Source organism: Sander vitreus, chromosome 1 (genome assembly GCF_031162955.1).
Source record: "Sander vitreus isolate 19-12246 chromosome 1, sanVit1, whole genome shotgun sequence".
Classification (NCBI taxonomy): Eukaryota; Metazoa; Chordata; class Actinopteri; order Perciformes; family Percidae; genus Sander; species Sander vitreus.
In genome coordinates this window covers 38,396,390-38,424,013 of record NC_135855.1, presented here as the reverse complement: position 1 = coordinate 38,424,013, position 27,624 = coordinate 38,396,390, and the positions used below count along the sequence as shown (strand labels likewise).

General features: G+C 40.8%; 3 protein-coding genes across 3 annotated transcripts in view; 1 reads left to right on the top strand and 2 right to left on the bottom strand.

Moving 5' to 3' along the window:
• Positions 1–675: 675 nt before the first annotated feature.
• On the top strand, positions 676–13,354 carry LOC144520935 (voltage-gated potassium channel regulatory subunit KCNG4-like). Its single transcript, XM_078255066.1, has 3 exons — positions 676–1,101; positions 6,538–7,380; positions 10,521–13,354. Exons 2-3 carry the CDS (start codon positions 6,622–6,624, stop codon positions 11,361–11,363), a joined length of 1,602 nt encoding a protein of 533 aa, XP_078111192.1. The 5' UTR covers positions 676–1,101; positions 6,538–6,621; the 3' UTR covers positions 11,364–13,354.
• Positions 13,355–18,062: 4,708 nt separating this feature from the next.
• Positions 18,063–20,054, bottom strand: LOC144523038 (C-C motif chemokine 13-like). The gene is made up of 3 exons (XM_078258323.1): positions 19,907–20,054; positions 18,907–19,030; positions 18,063–18,604 (listed from the first exon to the last, which is right to left on the bottom strand). The coding sequence occupies exons 1-3, from the start codon at positions 19,965–19,967 to the stop codon at positions 18,469–18,471; spliced, it is 321 nt and encodes a 106-aa protein (XP_078114449.1). The 5' UTR covers positions 19,968–20,054; the 3' UTR covers positions 18,063–18,468.
• Positions 20,055–26,261: 6,207 nt separating this feature from the next.
• LOC144520925 (gamma-aminobutyric acid receptor-associated protein-like 2) overlaps positions 26,262–27,624 on the bottom strand; it is a 7,820-nt gene continuing 6,457 nt past the window's right edge. Inside the window, exon 4 of the mRNA XM_078255055.1 lies at positions 26,262–26,450. Coding sequence (XP_078111181.1) covers positions 26,360–26,450 — 91 coding nt within the window. The 3' untranslated portion in view covers positions 26,262–26,359. The remainder of the gene's footprint in view (positions 26,451–27,624) is intronic.

Genomic DNA, 27,624 nt, shown 5'->3' with positions numbered 1-27,624 from the left:
TGGTCACTTTGGAACACACGTTATAATGCTCACCTAGCTGCTAGCATGGCACGACCTCATACTCTGCTTCTGACTGGCTAGTAGTCCTTACCTAGCTACTGTCAGGCCACGCCCTCATACTCTGCTTCTGACTGGCTAGTAGTCCTTACCTAGCTACTGAACATGTGCGACTCCCAACAAAGATGGAACAGAAGTGAGAGGTCTCACTCTGTAGCTAAAACAGAGAGCTCAACACACAGGGTGAAAAGAGGAGCTGCAGCAATGTGAGGTACAACAAATATATGGTGTTTTTTGAAAATTAAACCACATAAACCTATTCTGGTACAACCTCGAAATACAATTATGAACCTGAAAATGAGCATAATATGAGCACTATAAGTTTTATTTTCTAAATTATAATAATAAATTGGCTAGTGGAAAATCCGATTGGCTGGTAACTTTAAAATTAATTAATAATTAGCCATGTTGGCTGGTGATTAAAAAAAGTTAATTCAAAGCCCCGTTTCACACCATATCGTGGGTTGAATTGCCTTAACGTCGTTTTTTACAGTGTAGAGAAGGTAAAGCTAGAGATGGGAGGGAGGGGAGGAGGGTGAAAAGAGGAGGAGATGAGGAGGAGGAGGAGGAGGAGATGAGGATGGTCCTGCTGTCAAACACAATGAGATGAGATGAGAAGAGAACACAGCGGCAGGTTTCAGGAGGGCACCGCTGTTAGATAATCGCATTGCGGAGTGGACCAATGGAAGCGCAGCGACGATCCGAGGACCAAGAAATCATTTTCATGTAATTGAATCCAACTCGTCCAGACCTGCCGGAGAGGCGACGTGTGCAGACCGGTGATGCTGCGCAGACACACGGCGAGCCTGCAAACTTCAGAGTGGATCTATAAACTGTAATAAAGCTTCTCTGCCTCCTGCTGTCCGTCTGGCTGGTTTCTGACACCCAGCTTCATAAATGATAATAATAATAATAAGAAGAGCGATTATACACTTATGGATTAATCAGCGAGACGCGTCTTCATTAAAGCAACAGGTGAGAACATGCACGGGACAAATAACAGAGACGTTAAAGACCTGAGGCAGCACACCTGCGCCCTGTAAGGTGAGTGAATCGATAATGTTTTTTTTTAATACAATAGAATAGTCTGTATCGTTCGTACAACGAAATGTGATAGTCATATCAGTACATAACATTAGCAACAAAACAGGGTAATAAATAAATATAAAAGAGCCTCTAAAAGTCACTATAACAATATATATGTGAGATAGGTGTTTTAGAAAAGACATAAAAAGAAAGTAAAGACACAAACACAGTGGTGTAGTCTAATGTATTGTAGTGGGTATACTGTACTGTATATAAATATATTGGCCAGAATCTGCCTTTTGGGGGGTCTGGGTGTCCTCCCCCAGGGTTATTTTGAGCATCGATGACTTCATTTCCTGCATTGGATACACTTTTATGCACCAATTTACGGTGGAAATACCTTTATTTAGCCTATGTGAAGAAGAAAATAACATGACAATTCAAAATATATCAAAAATATAATAGAAAGTATGTTGTTACGTGTCATTGTGCATTTTTAAGTGGGTATATGGAAATCCTGGAGCTTTCTTAGTTGGTATACTGCGTATCACGTAGACTACATCACTGCAAAAACAACACATCCACTGCACGATTAAGCATTAAGTGAAGTATATGGCTTTTGGATAACAACTGTTTGAGTCTGTTTGTTCGTGTTTTAATTGTCCTGAAACTTTTTACTGCCATTTCATTTCACAGTTAACAAATGCGCTGGCCTATAATCAGACTATAGTGTAACGCCATTAGTTAACTAGCTGCAGCACATTCTCATGAACGGGTTCGTACAATATCTTACCAAAAGTTAGGCACACCAATTCGTACGAAATCAGGAGACCGCCGGCTGGTCACAAGGCGCCGCCAGATGGCGGTCCTTTCAGCGACCATAGCAGTTGAGTTTAGCCGACAAAAAGTGAGCATCATGGGGCGACAACAGTTAAGTTTAGGCACCAAAACGTCATAAAAGCCTGTGCTCACACGGAGCTCTGTACCCAACGGACAGACACACTTTATTGGCTTAGAATTACAACAATCGCTAAACACACTGCAAACTCATGGTCCTCTCTTCCCAATTTACAGCCCCCCCTCTCTTGGCTTAAAATAACTCGCCGTTGTCGGCTATGGCCGCTGAACAGGTTACACGTAAACAGCCGTGGCCCGCTTGCCTGGTCCTCCAGTAACATTAGCAGGGTTAGCATGGCGTCGTTAGCCACGGTTAGCCAGGACCAGTCGGGATTTACTGGCTGTGTCTCTATCATTTTTGCAAGTAACCTACTCGGGTACTCTAGCTGTGTAATTCAATGCGAGTACACAAATGTTGAAATTACATAAAATGCCCATTCCTTGTAGCTGTGAGAAGTTAGCTTGAAGCTAATGCTTAGCTACCTGTTCAAGGGTAAATTAGCCAACTCGGCATCCCTTTGGGCTCCAAGCGGTTTCCATTTTTCAAATACATTTCCAATATTTACCTGGAGTTTGTTACGTCTCTGGTCACGCAATTGATCTGGCAACCAGGCCTGGCTGTCAAACTGGGCAGATGACACGAACACACAGGCCAAAACACAAACAGAAATTCTGTCACGGAACAGAAATTTCAAAAGGAGAAAATACTGTATTACCGTCAGAAAAGATAGTATTTTAACTTAACATGTTTCCTTAATATCTGATGATGCATTGGGGTCATTTTTGGATTTATTACAGTAAATCTATTACATATTGGACCTTTAAGATCTTAATGGAAATCCCATTTTGTTAACTTGTTCTCCTTTTCACTGCTGCTCAGTGTAACTTTGTTACTTAGAGGGGTGGCATCTGTTAGGTTTGAATGATGTACAGAACCCAAATGCAGACAGAACGCAGAGCCAGGAGTGTGAATTAACAGGTTTATTCAAATTACTCATGCGTACAGTCCAGGTTTCCAGGGTGGAGAACAGGTCAGGTGGATTCCGGCAAGGAGCGGGTCCGTCAGAGAGAGACAGTAGGCCGGCTAGTGGTGGGGTCCAGGGGTGGTGGTTCTGGTCCGGTGGATGGCAGGAGTGAAGCAGTAGCAGGAGACAGGTTCCAATGGCAGCTGAGAAGGGATCAGGACAGGTAAACATACAATTAAACTAAACAGATAGCAAGTTTGGTCAGGCGCAAGCCCAACTGTGGTCGTCTTGACTGGTCTGACACAGAGTGGAGGAATGACGGGATGATGGTATATGAAGCAGAGGTTGATTGTGGTAGATGAGAGGCAGCTGGAACCCTGACTCCCGCACACCAGACTCCACTCCTGCAATTAGGACAGACAGAGGGGAGGGAGAGCGAGGAGAAGCTACCTAGGAGCAGCAGGACTAACAGTATCTTTATAAGCCTTTTCTCGGTTTCCAGGCTGTGCTGCACAATGTTTGCGTCAAGCCTTATTGTTTTTTTAATAATGTGTGAATAAACTAAACTAAAATAGAGGCCGAGAAAATGTGCATGAATCCACTTAGCAGATTGAATTAAAAGGTATATTTCACAAAAACTTATCTCTGGTGGTAGCGGCCATGTAGTGTTTTACTATTTGTCCACATTTTCAGAAATCTATATCTAAGATTTCTGCCTCCAGTCCAATACAGTGGAGGTGAATGGAGTTTCTTTTGTGGCGCCCACAGCATTAAAAAAAATGACATATGAAAAATTCAACAGCAGGGTCTCTTTCTGAGCTTTAATTCCTGGCCTCCGTGCAGAAGAGCTGGAAACTGAAAGAGCATTTGGTCCATTCAGTTTAACTGTTTGTACAGGCTGGATGATTTCAATTCATCACCAAATTATAGGTGACATTTCTCCAAATCTTTATCTTTAAATGTAAATAAATATACAAACACTGGGAACGACAAAAAAATTGACATCTCTTTTCGAAAATCAGTGTTAAGCAGGATATTACGTCATTTTGACGTCACAATGGCGCGCGCCACCTTGGATGCGTCTAGTGTAAAAGAGCCTTTAGTCTTCCCTTTTAACCAGATACTAAACATGTATCTTCCATCGAACTAACTTACCCCAGGTCTTAAGAAATTTCTTCAGTGATCCTCTGACAGTATGTTTGATCTTTTCTAGGTGTAAAAATGACATTACCGCTTCTAACCAGGAATTTGTGCTAGTCGGCTTTGGGCTCTTCCACTGTAGTAGTATTTGACGCTTGGCTATCAGAGCAGCAAATGCAATAACATCAGTAAATCTTCCCATAATAGAAGACACACCAAATATACTAATCAAGGGGCATGGTGATATAGCGATATTAAAGACTATAGAGATGGTGTCAAAAAAGGATGTCCAAAAAGAGTGTAGCTTAGGGCAGGAGAAAAATGTGTGTGTGTGGTCTGCTGGAGATTGAGAGCACCTGATGCAGAATTCATCTGTATCAGGGAATAGTTTTTTCAGTCTGGTCCTAGTATAGTGAAGTCTGAAGACCACTTTGAATTGAATGAGACTCCTACGTGCACAAATACAAGTAGTGTTAATTCTAAGTAAAGCTTCTCTCACCAGACCTCATCCAGCGTGAGACCTAGCTCATTTTGGAGCTGATAGTCTTAATTAGCTTTGTAGCAACTCATTTGGCGATGGCTTGAATGTAACGGATGTTCAATGATATCAAAAAGTTACGCATTAAAGCTTTAAATAAGCAACGTGTGAACAAATGAGCTGAGTGGGTGGTTATCAATGTACATATTTACACTTCTACAGTATACGCCACCGATTAAACTGCTTACCTTACATACAGTTTTAAACAAACATGGCGACCTATACAGACCAAGTGTAAACTACGGTGTCTCGTAAGGTACAAAGAAAGCGAAAATTGCTGATCTTCCTCTATTATATTATCTATTATTATTAACCTAGTGGCCTACTCAAGGCTACTACCTTACACTTACATTGTGTTTATGCATGTTAGCAGATATCTTTTACCATTAACAACTGGATGAAAGGATCTCAGGTCGAAACAGAAGTTGGCAAAGGAGCTTCTTCAATATTCAGACTTTTTAACCTCTGTGGCTCGTTCACAATTCACACCACAATGTCACACCCGAGCCGGTAAGAGTTTTTAAGGTCACTCAGCAGCCGTGTGAGGATTGTCGTGAAGTGAGGCGTGAATGTAGTCAGCTCTGAAGAGTGTCAGGACTAAAAGCAGGGTGCAAAGATCTTTTCTTTTTCCCCAGTGAATTTTTTTGTATTGTTATTGAACAATTACAAGAGAGCACGGGATGTAATGTGGACGTATCTATAGCTCGTCCTCTCCGCCGTCTGTAACACAGGCAACTAACCGGCCCGGCAGCTGCTTCAAAAACGCCTCTTCTGTCAAGACTCTGTGGTGAACCTGTGGAGCGGGCAATCATATGTGATTAAGGGAAAAACAAAAACAACAACAAATTTAAAGAGAGAGAGAGCCGCTAATATAAGAGATAGCGATTAGCATAAGCAAGTGGTAAAGTAGTAAAGCCAGCATCTTGCACCATGCGCTGCATGGGCAATGTGTGACATTGACGCGCGGTGCGACTCTGTGCCTCCTGCTGAAAAGTTGAGAATGTTTTAATTGTTATGTACGCAAGCTGTACCATAGGAAAACAATGGGTTCCCTGACGATGCATTTCTAGCGATGCTTCTCGATGCGATTGGCCCCTTAATAGAGCTGGATCAATGTGGCGAGTCAGCACTGCTGCCAATCTGCCTCAGTGGCCAACTGTGGGATATTCCGGTATTATTCGGGTTTTAGAGGCATTGTTTGGACATTTATACAGCACATTTGGAATATGAGTCTCAATCAGGGTTATCACCGCAGGCTTATGGTCAGGTCTGTGCGTTGCTATGGTTGCTGTAAACAAACCAACCAGCCAACAGTTTGCAAGGCTGCAGACCCAATAAGGAGAAACACAGCTACTTTTAAACATTATCAAAGACTTGAATATCAACAGGGTTTATGGATATGCGCAAACATTGCTATGCCGACCTTTTCAAGAAGCTGGTCGAAGGAATGAAAGAGGGACACTGTGTTCACACGGTCCGACAAGTCTGCCGCCGCTGGTAAACTTTGAGACAATCCTGTTTTGCATGGCTACATGTAAACGGGAATATTAGTTGAATATTCACTTTCATTAGCCGTGTAAACAGCTTAGTCGAAATAACGTCTTTTTTGGAATGGGGGCAAAAAACGGAATATGATGTGCAAAAACTTTAGTTTTGTCCTGATTTAGCTTGAGCACATTTTGGATCAATGCATTAAAGTCCATGAATGATGACCCCTACAGTTAATAGGTAAATAATGAAAAGTAGGAGACCCAGGACAGTGCCTTGTGGTACTCCATATGAAATGTTGATTTGTAATGAGGCTTAAAACATACACAAACAGTTTAAATTAATAAAAAAAACACAGTTTAAAGGACTTGATGTAAAAAAAGACTTTATTATTGACTTTATTATTTATTTTTTGTGTCATCACAGCTTCTCATTGGCTCCTCCTCCTAACCTCACGTGAACTGGACATATAAATACCTTTTCCATCCTGTCACACATCCTGAAGCCAGCATGCCCATCATCAGCAATGCCAACCACGACTTCAGCACCTACTCCATCAGCAGCGACGACAGCAGCCTCGATCGCTTCTTCACAGAGATCCCGGAGACTGAGACCATCAAGGGCGTTTACTTCCAGCGTGCCCAGCTGCTTCGTGACCCTAAGGCCTCGTATGTGGTCGACCACACCCTGCAGGTTCTCATCAATGTCGGGGGCAACCGCTACACATTCCCCTGGAGCACCTTGGAGCAGTTCCCCCAGAGTCGTCTGGGACGTCTGCGCTTCTGCACCACCCCCGAGGAGATCGCACGACTCTGCGACGACTACGATGAGACGTGCCAGGAGTACTTCTTCGACCGAAACCCTACAGCCTTCAGGGTCATCCTCAACTTCCTGGCTGCGGGGAAACTGCGTCTGCTTAGGGAACTGTGCGCCGTGTCGCTGCATGATGAGCTTGACTACTGGGGCGTGGACCCGGGCCACATGGAGCGCTGTTGCCGTCGCCGCATGTCGACCCGCGTGGAGGAAGTGGCCGAGCGAGAGCGCAAAGAAGAGGAGTGGAGGCAGAAGAGGGTGATGCTGAAGAAAAGCAACACAGAGGCTGAAAAGGGCTATCACAAACTGGCGTGGATACTGCGAGAAGTGGTGGAAAACCCTCAGTCGGGTTTGGCTGGGAAGATGTTCGCCTGCCTCTCGGTGGTCATGGTGCTGGTCACCGTCATCAGCCTGTGCATCAGCACCATGCCAGACCTCAGAGATGAAGAAACCAGGGTGCGTATAAAGCCTGGCGAAAAGCTGACCGCCATATAACATGCTGTTAAACCTGTTTTACACACATCAAGCATTTTGTCAATGTGTTAACAGGAATGGTCATATCACAGAGACATCTAGTGACGGTAAATTAACCATAAGATTATGTGCTAATTATATTTTCTCAAGAAAATAAGTGTAATGATCAAATCTTTAAGCTGCATTAATCTAAATTAACAATGGATCTAAACTAACTGTGTGATGTTAAAGAGGGATTGGTAGTGAGGAACTCAGCACGGCCCCTCAGATCTACGAAGTGTCTTTCAGCTCGTTGTTTTCATTGTCCTGCCTGTAACTTTACTGTTTTTATTCACTCCAACTACTTTAATCAGCGTTATTTTCAGAAGCAGACAGCTGCTATCTGCAAAAGAAAAGAGTCAGATATTTTTCTCAGAGGTTGGTGGAAACCAAAAGCTAAAAGGAGAGTAAATGGAAATGCAACTACAAATCAATGATAACGTTGCTCTGTGTCGACTAGATGTGTAAATAGGCAACTGTTTGATAAAAACATCCACCATATTGTCATTATAAGGTGGTAATATCCTTTAAGTTATATTTACAGGTTGTTGCGTTGCCCCCAAGTGGCCAAAATCAAATGTATGTTTAAACATGTTGGTTGCATGCTTGATTAAGTCAGTTACATAAAAGTCACAATGGCAACCTCACTATGTCGCTTCAAGTAACATTTCCAATACAGTGCACAAGTCTAAATTGAAGTTCAGCTTTGCAGCAGACAGAAATACACAACAAAACAAAAACTACAGTCTGTTTGTTTGGGGTGAGCCTGTTGTGTGCCTGTTAAAATATGGATTTCTCCTTCTTGTTTGAATTAACAGAAGCAGACAGATTGTAAAATTGATTGTGTAACTAGTGTTAAGATGCTTGTGATTAGGTTCCTAATCTTCGGAGACGGTGAATTGATTTCTCCCTGATGTGTGTGCAGCCAGTCGAACTAATCGAGACACGAGAAAATCAAAGCATGGACGAGTTCAGTTCAGAAGCTGAGACAAACTAAATAATTTTTCACGTTTCGTGATTGATGTGAGTTGGAATGAACAAACATCTGGTGATGTGTTTCTAAAGCAATGCCATAATTCCTTTTAATTGCTGGAAACCAGTTTTGTTTTTACAGTAGTTCGGAGTCTGGCAGACATCTAAAGTTTTCAAAGTCAAATTAATTCATAGAGTGCTTTAAAAACCACAAACCAGATTTGTGCCAAAGTGCTTTACAACAACAACAACAACAACAACAACACTAAGCAATAAGAAAATCACAAGAAAAGATTTAAAATACATGCCTAAATACTAACAATCACAGTCGTACAGATGTTCATGCATATCAATGTAAAATGCAACTCAAATGGGACACCTTTTAAATGAGTCAAGGGACTCTGCTCTTCTTATATTTACGGGAAGACTATTTGAGAGATTTGGTAGAAGGCCCTGGCTCCAGGAATGTTACGATGAGATTGTGGGATGGTTTATAACCCTTGACTTGTAGATCTGAGCGACCTGGCTGTGGATAGATGTTCTCTAATATAGCTCGGGGCAAGAACATGGCTTTAAAGACAGAAGAAAACAAGAATCACGTAAGTGATGCTACTACAGACCGAATATGTTCACCTTTCAAGCTAATGTAGTAAGCTATCATGTTGGAAGGCAGAATGTATAGATCAAGTTCACCCTCATTTCCTGAATATTACTTCTTCCACAAATAATTCACTTACCTCTTGGCGTTGTATTTCCTCTGGTAGCAGAACTCTAAAAGATTAAAAGCATTGATTTGAGCACTAAATGAAAACTGCTCTTCAGCCTTTTCTTGTCTGTAAACATAAAGAGGCTCATTATGTGCAGTTAGAAAAGCATTTTTTAAGGATGCAATTTTAACTTTGTCTCTGTAGTATTTGTGATGATTGTTCCTCATTAGAAGGTCTTGTTTTCTTGTTCGCTGCCATCATTCAGTCGGCTTTCAAAGCCACACTGAAATGGAAATTGATTTCCCTCCCTGCCCGACTTTAATGACATCCACATTGACAACTACATTTTTGTGCCAACATTCAGTGCCTAAGACATGTTGCATTAGCTTGTATATGAATTCAAATCAATTTAAGTGCTGTGTAGTTGTTTCCAAAAGTTTTTTTTAGTGTCTTACTTTGTGCTGTCTATATTTGTATTGTCTTCCTTTGTTTTTTAACATAATATAGCTTTGTACAGCACTTTGTTCAGCCTAGGTTGGTTTTAAATGTGCTTCATAAATAAATGGACTTGACTTGACTTGCTTCAACCAAAATATGTTTTTCTCAAAGGCACATCAGCTATACAGCCTAATGTATTTAAATGAAAAACAATAGTACTATTTTATTTAAAGGGTACTCCAGTGAACTTTTGCAAGAAACAGATTTAAGAAGAATGGTTAAAATCGGTGCAGAAATATAGGTTTTTTAAATAAATATTTTTAAACACTAATTTGCAACTAGTCTCGCATTGCCAGACCTTCCTCCACAGCGCTGCAAAGGAGGGTCTGTCTAGTCCACACAGCATTCTGGGATGGGAGAAAAACATGCTCTGGTTTATTTGTATTTCTTTAAACCAATCACAATCGTCTTGGGCCGCGCTAAGTGCCGGACGGAGCCACGGTGCCGCTGCAAAATAGCCTCGGGAAGGAACTTCTTTTGGTGGAACGTGTACATTCAAAAGTTGTTTTAGTCGTGCAACAGAAAACTCAGATTGGACCGATAGTCTAGCTAGCTGTCTGGATTTACCCTGCAGAGATCTGAGGAGCAGTTAACCATAGTCCTCAGAAATCCATCAGAGTTTAGAACACCAACACAAAGAAAGAGGAAGGTGACGGACATCCAGCGGATCTCCCGGCGGCACTGGAGCAATCCCCTAAATGAACTGTCGTAGATACAGACTAATTTGCAACTAACATATTTGTAAAAAATGTGCCATGCCTACAGATGTAATTCTTAAGAACTGAGGCCTCAAGTTCAGGCTGATTAGTGCTGATTAGGCATGACGACTAACCTGATCTGTATTTGTGGAATTGGTTTTAAAGTTGCCCAGTGTCTTCTCGTCACAGTCCGTCTCTGTGTCTGCAGGGCGAGTGCTCCCAGAAGTGTCAGAGCATGTTCGTGGTGGAGTCCATCTGTGTGGCGTGGTTCACTTTGGAGTTCATGCTGCGATTCGTCAATGCTCAGAGCAAGATGGCCTTCGCCCGTGGCCCCCTCAACATCATCGACGCTATCGCCATCCTGCCGTACTACGTGTCTCTGGTCTTCGATATCAGGGATGAGTCGCAAGAGGACGTCATCATGGGTGCTGGCAGAGGTTATCTGGACAAACTCAGTCTGATCTTGCGCCTGCTGCGGGCGTTGCGGATCCTGTACGTGATGCGGCTGGCTCGCCACTCTCTGGGCCTGCAGACGTTAGGACTGACCATGCAGCGCAGCATTAGGGAGTTCGGCCTGCTGCTGCTGTTTGTCTGCGTTGCCGTGACCCTCTTCTCACCTCTGGTCCATCTAGCAGAGAGCGAGCTGGCGCCGTTTGCCGCCACGCACCCGCAGCAGAGCTTCAGCAGCATCCCGGCCTCCTACTGGTGGGCCATCATCTCTATGACCACGGTGGGATACGGCGACATGGTGCCTCGCAGCATCCCCGGACAGATAGTCGCGCTCACCAGCATCCTGAGTGGCATACTCATCATGGCGTTCCCCGCCACGTCCATCTTCCACACCTTCTCCCGCTCGTATCAGGAGCTGAAGCAGGAGTACGAGCGGCTGTGGAAGGAGGAGAGAGGCGAGGAAATAGCCGCTGAGTCAGAGGAGAGTTGGGCCAAAGCCGATTTGGCACCAGATGAGTCCACGTCTGTGTGCAAGGAAGATAATGACGGGATGATGTTAACCAAGAGTCATAAATCCACACTTCCATCGACAGCTTTCTAATGGACCACGAAGAGAGCAGTCAGACACTTTCTTTCAGTAATTATGTGTTTAAAATGGTGACACTTGACAACATACTCTATCATTTTTAAGCACATTTAGACTCTAAAGGACTGTTATTTTGAGAGTGTATTTCACTTCAAGTTCTTGTCTGTTCATGTTTTGGATTCATGCTTTAAATACATTATGCTTCCAACAAACTATCTAGTACTTATCAGGTTATATAAAGCTTGCTTTCATATCAGCAAATACATTGCAGCACTTAAAGGGTACCTATTAATGCCCATTATTTTCTGTCATGTATAATTTTACAATGTTGGATGTTCACATTAAACTTAGTAGGGATGTTAATGATTAACTGTTTAAACATTAACCGGCAATAACAACTTTGACCGATTAATACAATCAGTTAAACAGTTAAAACAATATCTAACTGTGTGTGTGTTTCTGTTGTCTTTCAAATATCTCGAGAACAGTTCATCCGATCTACTTTACACTCGGCGGGAGTATTGCTGGGTACTCAATGAATTTGCCTTTTCTTTTGTATCCAAGCAAAATTGGTATTGTAACTGCAATTGTCCTTATTATGCTGTAATCGAATTGGGACCTTTGGAATTGAATTGATTCGGGAAATCATTGGCAGTACCCAGCCCTAGTAGCCAAAGCTTCAAATAATGAGGTAAACGTATTGAAAAGAAATCCCTGTGAGCGAAAACTTTTAGATTTCCGACTGTTCTGAACACATCCAATAGTTTTTTTGTCTCTCAGCTCGAAATTAACATCATTTCATGCCGGATTTCTTTTTATGGTCAGACAGGCGCTACAACAGAGCGTTTCAGACAGTGTGTGAATACAGGTATATTCAGACAATACGAGTGTTTTTAACATTAAAGCATGTAAACATGTTCCAGTAGAGACACAAAATACAACCCTGAAAATGAGCATGATAGGTCACCTTTAAATCAAACTGACATCTGAATTCTCCACAGTTTTGTGTAAGAAAATATAAACTATAATCTCACTGCAGCTACTGTGCACATTTTTTAATTTAAAAAAAGATGATATATATATTAAATTATATATAAAGCCAATGTAACATATGGTCATTTTCCTGTCAGTCGTTAGCAATTTCAGACTTCTTTTCCTTTAATTTAACATTCGACATTTGGAGTGTTTGTGTTTCATTCCGAAAAAGCACGCTTGTTAGCCTAGCTTGCTAACGTTAGCACTGATTCCCACTAAACGTTAGTTTTTGTTCATGTTATTTTAAAGGGACAAAGAGGGAGAGATCTTATAGTGTTAGCCGTCTCTCTTTCATGGGTCCAGCTGTGGAGACGGCTAATAACCAGACTGTTCAATCTCACAGCACAAGAACAAGAACTCCTGTAACCTCGGCAGTTCATTTACTCCACGATTCAAATCTCAAAGTAACGTAACGAGTGCTCAAATCACAGATGGGGCTAAGTAACAGGTAACAACTTTGGATCGAACATTTAGGCTGTTGTAAGTAAAGTAATAACATTTTTTATTAAAAAGTAGGGATCGTTAGGAGCCAAAATCGAAATTGCGATCAAAATGTAATTATAATTGCACAGCCTTACCTTTCTGATACAACTGAAACTAAACTAAAAGTAGCAAACAGACTCTGAGAAAACTAAAATGACAAAAACTCTAAAAGTCACTAACTAAAATCAAATAAAATCATATCATTGGACAATGATTTCAGCACAATAGTCAGTGACAAAATCTTCACTGTGATAGATTACACAAGTGTCAAGTGTCATGAGTGGATTTGTTTTTGAGGAAATCAATGTGCTGCCTGGAAGAAAAGTATCTTAAAAACGTACAGTATGATGTGGATGATGTTGGGCAGCAGTGTATAAGATGTGTATTTAATGGTCCTTTAATGTAAAACATCTTGTAGCTCCTCTTGTCTCGCTGTTTGTCGAACTTCCAGGCACTTTTAAAATGACAATAAACTTTTTTTGCTTGGATTTTTACCTGCCTTAGAGGATGAATGGTTTGTTCACTCTGCATATTATATACCACGTTATAAAATAGTTGTCCTCGCCAAAGGAACCTCGTACTGCAGCTCCTGACCATATAGCATCAGTTTAACTATTGAAAGGGATAGTTCAGATGTTTGTTCAGTGTGGTTGTATGAGCTGCTTCTCCATAGTCAGTGTGTTAGCTACAGTAGATGGCGGTCGGCACGCCCCCAGTTTGGAGAAGCAGACAGGAGTACCGACACGGAAGCTAAAGCGTGATTTATGGTTATGTGTAAAATCTACGCCATGGCTACGTACGTAGGTACGTGGAGACACTGACTTACGCCGGACCCTACGTCGTAGCCTGACAGGCACCTCCTGAACGTGGCTAGGTAGCGTTACATTTCCCCCCGACTCATTTCCTGGTTCTCCTTCTCCATAAACAACATGAAATCAAGGAGAGGGTTAACTTTTCCTGCTCCAGATTTCCCACCGTGGTCAGAAAGAACAGGAGAGACACTTTGGTTCTCTCACTACGACTCTGGAGTCGCTACTCACTCTGAAGATAGTCACAGTCACTCGCTCTACCACACACGCACACACACAAACACACACACCGGCCCTGCTATTCTCTCAAAGAGATTGACGCACACACCAACGCACAAGTAGGCCACTTCAGGCCACTTACGTAGGCTACGGAGAAAGCTCTGCTCTGTGTTTCCTGTGCAATAATTTTAATGTGTAAAGTAACTAGTAACTAAAGCTGTAACAGATGAATGTAATGGAGTAAAAAGTACAATATTTCTCTCTGAAATGTAGCGTAGTAGAAGTAGAAAGTGACATGAAAAGAAAAGACTCAACCACTCTCTCTCTTCCACCACTGACTGTAGCTAACACACTGACTACAGAGAGTAGCTCAGACAACCACACTACAAAACATCTGAACTGTTCCTTTAAGGAGCCTCACAGGAATCATACGGTAGAAAAGTAACGGATAAGACTTCTGATATGAACTGCTGACCTTTAGATTAAAAAAGGTGGTGTTTTTTTTCTTCTTTTTTAGTATGATTTACCAGGTCCATACATTACAGTCAATGATAATACCTATCATACTGGGGGGAAATAGAAAGAAAACAAAAAGGACACAGAAATCCACTTTAGACAAATGGTGGTTGTATTGGTGTGACATACGTTATCCATCTTTCCCATCTTTTCAAAAAAGTTCCCTGTTGCAGTCTCAAAGCAAAAGTAATCCTTTCCATCTTGAAAACATCGTAGATAATGTCAATCCATTCCTCCACAGTAGGATTTCCTGGTTTTAACCACCTTCTAGTAATAGCTTTTCTACTAGCAGCACTTAGGATCCGTAATAAGTATTTGACATGAGAAGAAACATTTTCTGATGTTAAGGCACCTAAATATAAAGACTCAAATTTAAATTGAATTTCCGTCTGAAAAATGCTTTGCAAAACTTTACAAACCTCCCGCCAAAATGGAATCAAAGATGCACAGGACCAGAACATGTGAAAATGATTTGCTTCGAGGCACCCACACTGTCGCCAGCATGCCGAAGAATTTGTGTACTACAAGGATTTATGTCAACTAATACAAGTTATGTTTACATTCAGTGTTTCCTTCCTTATAAAACAATTGCAAAGCTGAATTGTTTGCATTCATGCTTACTGGCTTGCAGTCTTCTTCTTATTTGCTTTGCTGGCGCTTTGCTGCATTTTCTTGGCACAATACCGCCACTTGTTGATGTCCACAAATGTCTTGTTTTGTCCACAACTCAAAGATATTCAGTGTGCTGTCACAGAGGAGAGAAGAGACTAGAACATATTCATATTTAACAAGCTGACATCAGAGAAGTTTTAGATAGATAGATAGATAGATAGATAGATAGATAGATAGATAGATAGATAGATAGATAGATAGATAGATGGATAGATAGATAGATAGATAGATAGATGGATAGATAGATGGACAGATAGATGGACAGATAGATAGATAGATAGATAGATAGATAGACAGACAGATAGATAGATAGATAGATAGATAGATAGATAGATAGATAGATAGATAGATAGACAGATAGATAGATAGATAGATAGATAGATAGACAGATAGACAGATAGACAGATAGATAGATAGATAGATAGATAGATAGATAGATATATAGATAGATAGATAGATAGATAGATAGATAGATAGATAGATAGATAGATAGACAGATAGATAGACAGATAGATGGATAGATAGATAGATAGATAGATAGATAGATAGATAGATAGACAGATAGACAGATAGATAGACAGACAGATAGATAGACAGATAGATAGATAGATAGATAGATAGATAGATAGATGGATAGATAGATAGATAGATAGATAGATAGATAGATAGATAGATAGATAGATAGATAGATAGATAGATTGATGGATGGATGGATGGATGTTTAAAAAAATACAGCATTAAATATGGGCATTATAGGGGAATAAAGTAGACAGTAGGATAGACACAAACAGCAGTTTTACTTTTAATTGCAGAAAAATGACTCAAAACGATTAATCGATGATCAAATTAGTTTGCGATTAATTTAATAGCTAACAACTTATTGATTAATATTTGCAGCTCAAATGCTAAACTGAATATTTATCAGTTTGTCCACTGATGCATTTATAACCAAACCAACAAACTCTACTCACGCTGACACCTGCTGTCGGTGTTTGGAGAGACAGATGGAGTGTTTTTGAAGAGCCTCTTTCTGTCTCTGCAGAACTTCTTTAAAAACACTGTTGCTGGCACGATTGCTTCCTCTCAAACCACAAACAATGGAGACATTGAGAAGTCACCAACAGGCGCTTGTTCTTGTTCCTCCACCACCTCTTCTTCTTCCTCCATCCTGCACCCCCTGCTGTCCTTCAGACTGGAGCACAAACTCACACGTAGGAAGGAGATTACAGGACTGATTTGCATGTCTTTCATAACTTCAACACAAAATACAACCAGTTAAATGTAGACACTACAGGCCAAAACATTGTTTTCAATTTTGAGTTTTTTGGGCTATTTTGCTTCTATAACATGTCTTCTTTCAGACTACTGGGGAAAAAACACATACAAATACACATTTAGATGTTTATTTTACTACACTTTGTCTACTTTGTCTGTAGAATTCACCTAACTTCAACAAAAGTGAGTGTTATATAATGTCTAATTGTCATATTTAAAAAAACATTTCAGGAAACTTGGAATACAAAGAATAATTATCTTAATGTGAGTAATCACGTTTCATGGTGATATCTGTTAGTTACATATTTCTTTTATCATATTCACCTGTAGTTTCTGCAACATTTTACAATTGTTAAAGGTTTTGTTCTGAGCCAGAGATCTCCACTTCAGCTGCACTTACACACACCAAACTTTCCACTCTCATTCATATCTATATTCTGAGGCTTTTTACACAGGGCTTTGTTCAGATCTCATTCATTTCTGGATTTATGTAACAATGTATACCTAAAACGTATAGAAAATGACAGTATTTTCTGATTTATGGAGTGATGAAAATAGATATCAAAAATCCCCTCTCTGCCTCAACAGGTTTTAATCTTGGAGCTCAACACAGAAGTTCACCTGCATTAAACATTTACATAATTATGGAAATTTAAAACATTTGCACGAATATTTGCATGGCAACCAAAACACAGCCCTGTACTGCAGAGGCGGAGGAAGTACTAAGATAATTTACTTAGTAAAAATAGCAATACCACAGCGTAGAAATACTCTGTTAGAGCTATAGTGCGTAGTTTCTGTCTCCCTCATGAGGAATTCTAAGTGATGACAACAAATCTGTTGGAGCGTCCACATGATACAAGCCTTCCGTGACGCCCCCCTCCTCCACACAGTTGCTAGTAGCCAAGGAGGACACGGATGATTAAAAAAACATGATGACTCTTCAGAAGAGGTCATTATCTTCACCTGAGTTTCTGCGCGGGAAAGTCACCGGACGCCACAATCTTCTGAACATAGTCATACTGAGAGATACAGAGAGAGTTGTGTGGAGCTGATAGTCTTAATTAGCTTTGTAGCAACTCATTTGGCGACGGCTTGAATGTAACAGACGTTCATTAATATGAAAAAGTTACACACTAAAGCTTAAAGTCCTGCCTCATTTGCAACAAAATGTACTTAAAGTATCAAAAGTAAAAGTACCCATTGTACTAATTTCAGAATATTTTTTATTATTGATAATAATTATTGATGCATTCATGTGTCAATCACTTTAATGTTGAAATAGCATGTGGAGCTTATTTTAATGACTTTATATACTGCTGGGCAGTTTAATAATACATCGTAATATGTTCATTATATTTTGTATTGTTAACCTGAATCTGCAAAGGAACTAAGTTTTTGAATTAGGTGTAAAAAAACATATTTTTATTTGAATTGTAGTGGAGTACAAGTATAAAAAAGCATAAAATGTAGTACCTCAAACTTCTACTGAACAGTATTAAGTAAATGTATACTTCATTTCTTTTCACCACTGCTGTATTCACACAGAAGTTGCAGCGGTCTTTTCCCATCTAAACTTTATATTTTCTTATTTATTTTAAATACTAAACAGCTTCAGTGAGCAGACTGAAGGACACTCGGTGTCTCGCTCAGTTTGGCTTTTGACTCGTGGACTCCAAAATAATAAAGAGAGCAGAACATTACATACAAAAATAAAGCTTTTATTCTGAAAGGGGCAGCACTTACATTTAAAATATTCTCTTGCAATCAGTGAAAATACATATCCGCATTTCAGTCACGTGCAGAAGAACCTCTTGTTATTATCTTAGAAGATGGCTGCTGTGTTTGAAATATAAAAAAATATTTTAAGTAAATTGTTTAGGATCACTGACTGACAGTAAATTCATTAAATAAAAAAATCATAAAATGTTACATTTTGGTGTCTGAGTTGAACCAATCTCATTTCAGAAACCTGATTTCCTTAACTTGACTTTGTTTTCAAAGTAAACAGAAGCAAATATAAAATTAAATCATGATTTATAAGTTGAAGTTGTCTGTGTACATAAAGCAGATAAAAACATGTGATCATGACACACAAAGGAACACCATTCTCACACTTTTTCTGCACATTGTTTATACTTCTGGGGTTTGAAAGTGACAGCTGGTTGATCCTTAAATTTGATCAACATGTTCTTCACCCATTGCAAATCAGGATCGATACAGAACTTCTTACACACAGTTGTAAATCTGTAAGAAACACAGATATTGTACTTCATTAGAAAGAGAAGGAAACACTGAAAACCAGCAGTCTTCAGGTATACTTGTGCTTAAAGTGTAAATCTTTCAGTTGGGGACAAAACAAGACATTTGAGGTCGTCATTTTGGGCTTTGGGAAACACAATCTTCAATTGTCTGACATTTTTTAGACCAAACAACTAATCCATTAATCGAGAAAATAATCCACAGATTAATCAACAATGAAAATAATCGTTTGTTGCAGCCCTAGTTGCAAGTTTTGCATGGCAAAATGAACATGTATGTATACTTACACAACTGCTTTTAGTGTGCAGTGACTCGGGGTCATCTCTACGTGTTTCACGCGACTTTTAGGAATACGTATTTCATTGTAACGTGGACAGCATTCACCCTCTAGCATTTGCAATGCGACCGGACCTGTGAACACACAGACACACACATTTAATACTAATATACTAATAATACAGTTGAAGCCAACCTTACAACAACCACTTTTGGTGTAAGTTGGTCATAAAGCTCAGTCCCAGCTGTCTTTTTCCCGTCTTTAAGTTCCGACAAAATCAAACTTGTTTGATATTATCGGACGTTTTAAGTCTGGGTAGTAAAATCTGATGCCTACCAAACACTAGAAGACTTTGAAGAGACTTTGAAAAGACTAAAGTCTGACACCATGTCACATCTAGGGCTGGGTACCGAATTCAATACTTTTTAGGCACTGAACGAATTGCCTCTAAAGTATTGAGTATTGAAAAATGCCTCGTCATTCAAAACCCAATTTCAATACCTAAGGAGTAAATCTCATCAGTGTCAGTGAGCCAATCAGCACGCAGCATGCTTCTACCAAGATCTAATAATGCTGGTGATTGGCGGTCTAATGTTAAAAATTGGTATTGAAAAAAGTATCGTTGAAGGAACTGGTATCACAATGCCACGATATTGGTATCGGTACTGGTATCGATCCCCAACCCTTAGAAGATTTAACTACAAAGACGTCAAACTTCCAATAATAACAAACACGATTTTGTCAGAACTTAAAGACGGGGAAAAAGACTGACTTAAGACAGCTGGGACTGAGTTTTATGACCACCTTGCACCAAATGATGGACAAAACGGGAGCGCACCCCAACTCTAACAACTCAGCGACAGCGGAATTGCAGCATAGTCTGTGACTAAAAACTCAGTGACATTATGACAGATTGTCTTTGGATTTGATTTGGTCTTTTCAAAGTCTTCTATGGTACGGTCGGCTTTAGACTGACAGCTCACAGAGAAATCAAGTATTTAGTTACTGACCGGCAGACATGGTGTGATGCAGGAAGCAGATCAGAAGTACGAGAGCCACCGGTGACTTCATGGTTCAGAGACAGGAGAGCTTCTGTTTGGATGAAAGCCTTCAATCTTCAAGGTTTGATCTGTGTTAGAAACCTGCTCTGTGCTTCCTTTATATACAGCTCATGTCTCCAGATTTCCATTCGTACTCTTCTCAGAAAGCAGATTGTTCCTCTTTTCTCTCTCACTTTTTTTCTGCACTACAGAGAAAATATGCGGGTAATAATAAGGTGTAAAACAATTCTGCAAACAGCTCTACACAGAATATAATGTGGGGTTTCCACTGGTGCTTTCTCTTTTAGATTTCTCTGGATATACCTGCAGACATGAAGAAAGCACTCTTAGCTGCAGCCACAAACTTTAATATGAGGCACACAGTCTGTTAAATGGTGCTAGAGTAATCATTTAGTTGTCAAATATTAAATTAATAGCCAACTGTTTTGATAGTCCCAGGACTAGGTGGAGGGATTATATCTCCAACCTGGCCTGGGAACGCCTCGGGATCCCCCAGTCGGAGCTGGTTAATGTGGCTCGGGAAAGGGAAGTTTGGGGTCCCCTGCTGGAGCTGCTACCCCCGCGACCCGACCCCGGATAAGCGGACGAAGATGGATGGATGGATGGAACTATTTTGATAATCGATTCATATGCTTGAGTGATTTTTAAAGAAAAATTAATAAAACTTCTCAGATTCCAGCTTCCTAAATATGAATATTGTTCCAGTTTCTTCTCTCCTCTGTGAGTAAACTGAATATCTTTGAGTTGTGGACAAAACGAGACATTTGAGGACGTCATCTTGGGCTTTTTGGGAAACTCTGATCCACATTTTTCACCATTTTCGAACATTTTATAGAACAAACAACTCCCCAAACAAAACAAAACATTAATTGAGAAAATAGTCGACAGATTCATTGACAATGAAAATAATCGTTAGTTGCAGCCCTAAATAAAGCTGTATGTTATCTTATCTTAGCATTAGAATATTACAGTGTAAGTATTTTAGTACTGGTAGTAATAGTTGTAGCACTATTAGTAAGATTAGCAGTATAAGCATTAGTAGTATTGGTCACATTAGTACTTCCTCAGTTTCCACCAGAAACAGCACAGTAGCATTTCTTAGAACAAAAAAGAAAAAGTTTTTCATTCACAATAAATGTGGTTGTACTTTGTTATTCTGGTTATAAGATACAAATAATTTAATGTGGAAACAAAGAGAAGTGAAACTACATCGACCTCGGTTTTTAAGAAGCAGAAGAAAACTGCTTCGTTGGCATAAAGAACGTAGGTGGATTATTTACATAAAGATGGTCTTTAAGAGAAAGAGCAGTGGGCAGAGTGTGATTCCCAGAAGAACCCCAAATAAGTGCTGAAAAGTAACCAAGTGCATTTGCTTACCCAAGTACTGTATTATATTACACTTCTGAGGCAGCCATTTGTTACTGGAGTCTTGCTACACTTGTGCTACTTTGTACTTTCACTCCACTACATTTCAAAGGGAAATATTGTACATTTTACTACATTCATTTGTGGTTATAGTTCATTATTAAATGGCTTGGTTGAATTGTAAGGCATTCTGCGGTCTGCTATTTCTTGATAACAGACCGTTGCTAAAGATAGAGCATTTCAGGCAGCGCCAACGGTATGAGACGGTACGCACCTTCTGTCTCCTAAAGGGGCGTGGCCTCGTTCAGCGGTGTAGTCTAATGTATTGTAGTGGGTATACTGTACTGTATGTATATATATATATTTTGCCCTATATATATTTGGACAAAACATAGAACATATTACCCTCCGTTGCTCAGCCAAATACCTTCCTGTTACGTCCTTTTATCACGGAGTTACAGGCGATAAATGATTTTTGATAGTCAAAAGTAAACTTCATTAGCAGTTTATTTATTTTTTATTATTAAAGAGTGTTTTTCATCTAAAGGTTCAACGTCATGCTTATTCAGTAGAGCATTTAGTGCTCTCTCCAATCCCAGACTTTCACATTGCATGTTGGTTTGCAACGGATGCAAAACAGCCTATAATGCTAAATGTCTATGGCGGGGCATTTGTCCCGACCAGGCAGTAAACCCCATGTATTCTAAGTAATTGCACACATATCTGTGTTTTTACTATATTTTATGCAGGTGAGACATGGGAAAGTGGTTTTAGAAGACGGCCTGTGGGTCGTGAAGGGCACTTATTTGGATGTGCGGTGGCCTTACCCACATAAGAACAGAGTGAAATAACATTTTGTACTATAGAAACATTATATAATTGGAAACGTGTACTATTCTGGCTATATAAATGGCATAGTGCATGGTATTTCCATAACTACGAGATACACGCGTCGCGATGACAGCAACAGACCTTCACCAAGACGTATAGCCCTGCAGCAATCTATCTGAAATAACCTGAATCTGAAGTACCATTCATGATATGTTGCCAAATATTGAAGTTGTGGGAAGTGTACATAGCTTAAACTGTATGTTTCTTTCGTCCCCCATGCCTGTTTCATTCTTCCAGGCCAGGAGATACACAGCAAAGTGCCACAGGTCGGATTCAAAACCGGGCCGCTGCTGAGGACTCAGCCTTCATGGGGTGCACGCTCTTACTGGGTGAGCTAGAGGCGCCCCATTTCACACCGTTCTGAACGTGCGGGTTGCAACAGCTTTTTTCTCCTCTCCTACCACACCAGCTCCGTATGATGTCATACCGAAAACACTGACCAATCAGAGCAGACTGGGATTTTCGGGAGGGAGGGTTAAAGAGACATGCGCAACAACGGAGCGTCTCAGACACAGGGTTAATACTAGTCTGGCTATCACCTGACCGAGCTCAATCTTTAAAGATTGAACATCAGTCTGAGGAGTCTGCTCTGTATTTTCTACTGCACAAGAGGCGGGATCAACGGGCATAGTTCAAATGACTGTACGCAATTGGATAGTCCATCAACCAATCAGACCAACGATCCGGGTGATGTAGAAGCGACAGCGGCATCAACGGTTTGCTGCGCTTCGGTGGCCGCCAAGTTGAATGTAAACAAGAAGCTGCTTGGTCACTTCTCTATCGTCGTCGTGTTAAACCCGCCAATAGCGCGCCAGGTGGATAAGCCAGTTTGTGATTGGTCCCCGCAAATTTGTAACGGAAGCAGGATAGAAAGATGTGCGGGTTTCCAGCCTGAGCTGCAGGGTGAAATGAAATGGCCGGCAGATTGGGCTGGGTTAATACAGGAGCAGCAGCGTTGGGCAGTAAAGGCCCAGACACACCGACCAGACAGCCAACCCTCAGCAGAAAAGGCAGTTGGACTGATCGGTCTCCCCGAGTTGGTCAAAAAAAGTGCCTCGAACACACCGAAGAGACGAGACGTAATACGTCTCCATAACAGCAGGCAGCACTAATCTGTATTGTCGCCCAAAAATTAAAACCGGCAGCTGATTGGATGAATGCGTTACGTGGGTCTGGTTTCTCCGGAAATACAAAGACAGACTGTCATGGCGGCTCGTTCAGAATACGATCTCATATTGTACTAAAATAGTTCACCGAAACGTGTTTCTGAAAACATTTTAAGAGAGAAATAGGCCGTGCAGTTGCTGAATCTGTCTTCATTTCATATCAACAAAAGTCAGTTTAAAAAATTTTCGTCAGATTTTGAGAGACTCCAGTCATGCTCATTCCACTCCCCGTTTCCTGGTTAGCTCTCCACCAATCAGATGGGTCATTTGACTCCGACTGCTGGCAGTGCCCGCCCCGCCTAGCCTGACATCAAGATGTTGGGTCTGGGAACTCACCATTGGCAGGGCTCAATCCGAGGGGCGGGATAAACGGTTGTCTTTTAAATTCCCTCTGCACGCAATAGGATAGATAGAGCAACGGAGAAGGTAGCAAAGCTAGTTGATATATTAAACTTTGCCGTATCCGGTCGGCAAAACTCAGAACACATCTTCTTTTTTTAAAAATGATTTCAGTGCCGTTCTTTGTTCTTTTCTCAAAGAAAAGCTGAACTCCAAGTCTTCCAGAAGGCCGCTGTTTCAAGGAGAAATTGATGATCTGTCAAATACTTAAGAAAATCAACACGTGTTGCATCAGTGGCATGATGTCTGTTGGAGATGTTAGGGCCCCCCTGATGGGCCCTGACGTCAAAGAAATCTAGCTCGATTCTGAAGAATTTGTGGGTTACAGCAAAAACAGATACAGCTTCCTTTCTTTTCCCTCTGAATGCTAAATCAGGGAAGTTCTGCCTGTTTATCAAGTATGCAGGATCTTCGTAGAAGAAATGAGGAAGTGAAATTAAGAAAACTACTGAGCCAGATAATTCTAACAGTTACGTTATTGGAGTTACATTTATTTTGCATATGCAATTAACCCTTTACATGCAGTTTTGATCCTTTCCCCCATTAATGTGGCTTTAAACTGCCTGAAGAAATCGTGTTATCTTCTATTGAAGTGACTGTAGATTGATACAATTGAAACTTAGTTATAGCTAGTTATTTAGTTAGTTAGTTATAGTTATGGCATTGAATAATTACAAGAAACATTATGAGATCAGAGTAAAGTTGACCTTTTGGATACAAAATGTCTTCACTACATCATTTTATCCTGTTAGACATTTGTGTGATTAGCGTATGAAGTATTTAATGAGGTCCCATTCAGTGGTGTAGTCTAATGTATTGTAGTGGGTATACTGCACTGTATATATATTGGCCAGAGTCTGCCTTTTGGTGGGGGGGGTGTCCTCCCCCAGGGAAATTTGGAGCATCAACGACTTCATTTACTGTATTCTGATACACTTATTCACCAATTTACGGTGGAAATATACCTTTATTTAGCCTATGTGAAGAAGAAAAACACAGATGACAATTCAAAATATAATGGAAAGTATGTTGTTACGTGTCAATGGATCGTCTCATCTTTGAGTCAAGGTGGACGTTTGGGCCAAACTAGAAGACGTTTTTTTAAGGCGTTGTTGAGCGATCACGATAACAAGAATGGGACGAATGGACGTACGAACAGACGTCATACGGACGAACAACGGATGTATAAAACAAACCTGGATACGGCGTTCGAGGTGGAGCTCCATTGTTCAGAGTTGCTCAGTTGCGTGTGAAGGGGGGGTTGAGAGCTCCACTTTTGAGCCAAATTGAAATTTTGTGTGTCAAACACTTCATTTTCTAGACTGGGTAAACCTGGCTCAGGCTGGAAACCTGTACATCTTTCTATCCTGCTTCCGTTACAAATCTGCGGGGACCAATCACAGACTGGCTTATCCAACTGGCGCGCTATTGGCGGGTTTAACACGATGATAGGGAAGCCCGTCTCTTGCACGGCCGTCAATCCAATTCCTTTTAACCTCTCGACGATACTCAGTGGCTTCTTTAGTTTAGCAAACAAATCGCTTGAGTGGCTGTAAATACCACTCAAGCGATCACTTTAATCTTTTTCATTGCTGCTTCTGCAAAACCGCTGATCAATGCTACAAACCAACACGTTTGTTGACACGTTTCCTGCCTGGAGTTTTCGCGTCACTCTGCAAAGTACGTCACCCGGATCGTTGGTCTGATTGGTTGAAGGATTATCCAACTGCGTACAGTCATTTGAACTATGCCCGTTGATCACGCCTCTTGTGCAGTAGAAAATACAGAGCAGACTCCTCAGACTGATGTTCAATCTTTAAAGATTGAGCTTGGTCAGGTGATAGCCAGACTAATCATTTTCTACATTCTGGTGAATTATTCTGCAACAATATTATGGTGTCTTAATGTATGTAAAGGAAGTTATAATAGGTTTTTGGGGTGGGTTGCACTGGCCATTTTTGATGAGGTGGGTTGTAACCCCCGCATCCCCACTGTAAATTATGCCTATGATGGAAGCAAAATATCCACAAAATTGGAAAATGATTTTTTTGCCTGTAGTGTCCTCTTTTTAAGGTCTTTGTTAAATGAAACGACGACGACCAGGTTTCATTTTAATCTTTTTATTGGTTAGGTCATCCTAGTTTAATTTCAAATAATTAAATTAAATGTTCTTTTTAAATATTGTCTTCGAAGAGGAAAGCATATAAACTAAAAGCAAAACTCAGTCACACAAATCATTTAAAATGTGAAAAACAAACAAAAATAAATCAAAGTTCCTCCTAAAAACACTGAAATCACAACAAACATCAAACAAATAATTGAAATGAAAACGCTCATGCTATACACAACTGAATCTATGATAAAGATCTGGTGCAACATAAGCCAGAACAAACACGCCGGTGCACTTTGTTTATGTTCATCCAGTCAGGGGAGCAGTCGGTCCGTCTTTCTGTTGCGTTCATGGCTCTGAATCGCTCTGGGGTTTCCCGCCGTTTCTCCAGGGGCAGCGTGAGGGCTGTGATTAGATGTGGGTGGGGGTCGTCGCGCAGGTAAGGCCGGTCACGATCAGGGCTTCTTGTTTTTAAAAACCGAAGGTGTTCTCCCCGCTGTAAGCCACGTATAAAAAGCCGTCCTCGTCCTTCTCTTTCTCGTACAGCTGCCCCATCGTGATGCTGCAACAGGAAGAAGACACCGATTATTGATCCAATCAATCAATCACCCAGCACTGAATTTGGCTGGGAAGGATTGGGCATCGAGAACCGATTCCTATGTGGAATCGTTTCTTTATTGGAAACGTTTGGAATCGTTTGGAGGATTTGATTTCAAATCCGATCATCGCTTCCCAATTTAAAGGCATACTATGTAACTTTTCCCTCTTCGGTCCCCCTACAGGTGGAACTACAGCCGCGGGAGCTGTAGTTCCAATGAGACAACCTGTAGGGGGACCGAAGAGGGAAAAGTTACATAGTATGCCTTTCATATGTGCTAGTTATGGTTTCCGTAGCAGCCAGGCGCTTGTTGTGTTGCAGCCTTGGAGCACAGTAAGCAGCACTCGTTATTTTACCTTGAAAAAGCGGTAAAACCGCAACCCACCATTGAATCAAAATAAAACTTTCCTCTTATTTGTGAAATAAGCATGTGACCCGTTTCAACTCCACCCTTCAAAGAACCGGAATCAAGAATCGATAAGAACCGGAATCAGAAGGAAGAATCGGAATTGGAATCAGAATCGTTAAAATCCAAACGATGACCACCCATAGGGCTGGGAAGCAAATTCGATACTTTTTAGGCACCGACCGAATTGCCTCTGAAGCAGGGGTGTCAAACATACGGCCCGTGGGCCAGAACCGGCCCGCCAAAGGGTCCAATCAGGCCCACAGGATGACTTTTGCAGAGAAGCAATTAATTCTAACTCCAAATTCACCACTTTAATTTCAGAGAATATCTGAGGTTTTACTCTGAATATTACCCCTCCCTCCCGGGTCCGTGATCATTTTTTTTTTCCTACAACGGCCTGAAATTTCCCTAACCGAACTGATATTGAATCAGAAATGTAATGCAATCGAGAAGTCGGGTCATAACAGTTGTGATAAAACTGGGGGAGTCAGTGGTCTGCAATAAGATATGTTTATTATTGCAAATATGTAAAACTAATTAAAGTTCCCTATCCTATTCCTATCCTATCCTATTAAAGCCCTCCTAAATTGAGGGCTGGTTTTATTAGAGGTGCACTGATCTGCTATTAACATCGGATATCGGCCCCGATATTGACAAAATAGCTGGATCGGGGATCGGAAAAATGAACAGATCCACGGGCCGATCCAGTTTTGTTAGTTTTTTCCCTCT

Excerpts from the sequence above, each read along its gene's own strand:
- LOC144520935 (XM_078255066.1), top strand. The coding sequence starts at position 6,622 with ATGCCCATCATCAGCAATGCCAACCACGACTTCAGCACCTACTCCATC. Across the intron at positions 7,381-10,520 it reads TCAGAGATGAAGAAACCAGG|GGCGAGTGCTCCCAGAAGTG; the intron begins GTGCGTATAAAG and ends CTGTGTCTGCAG.
- LOC144523038 (XM_078258323.1), bottom strand. The coding sequence starts at position 19,967 with ATGAAGTCACCGGTGGCTCTCGTACTTCTGATCTGCTTCCTGCATCAC. Across the intron at positions 19,031-19,906 it reads GCATCACACCATGTCTGCCG|GTCCGGTCGCATTGCAAATG; the intron begins GTCAGTAACTAA and ends GTGTGTTCACAG. Across the intron at positions 18,605-18,906 it reads TGCACACTAAAAGCAGTTGT|ATTTACAACTGTGTGTAAGA; the intron begins GTAAGTATACAT and ends TGTTTCTTACAG.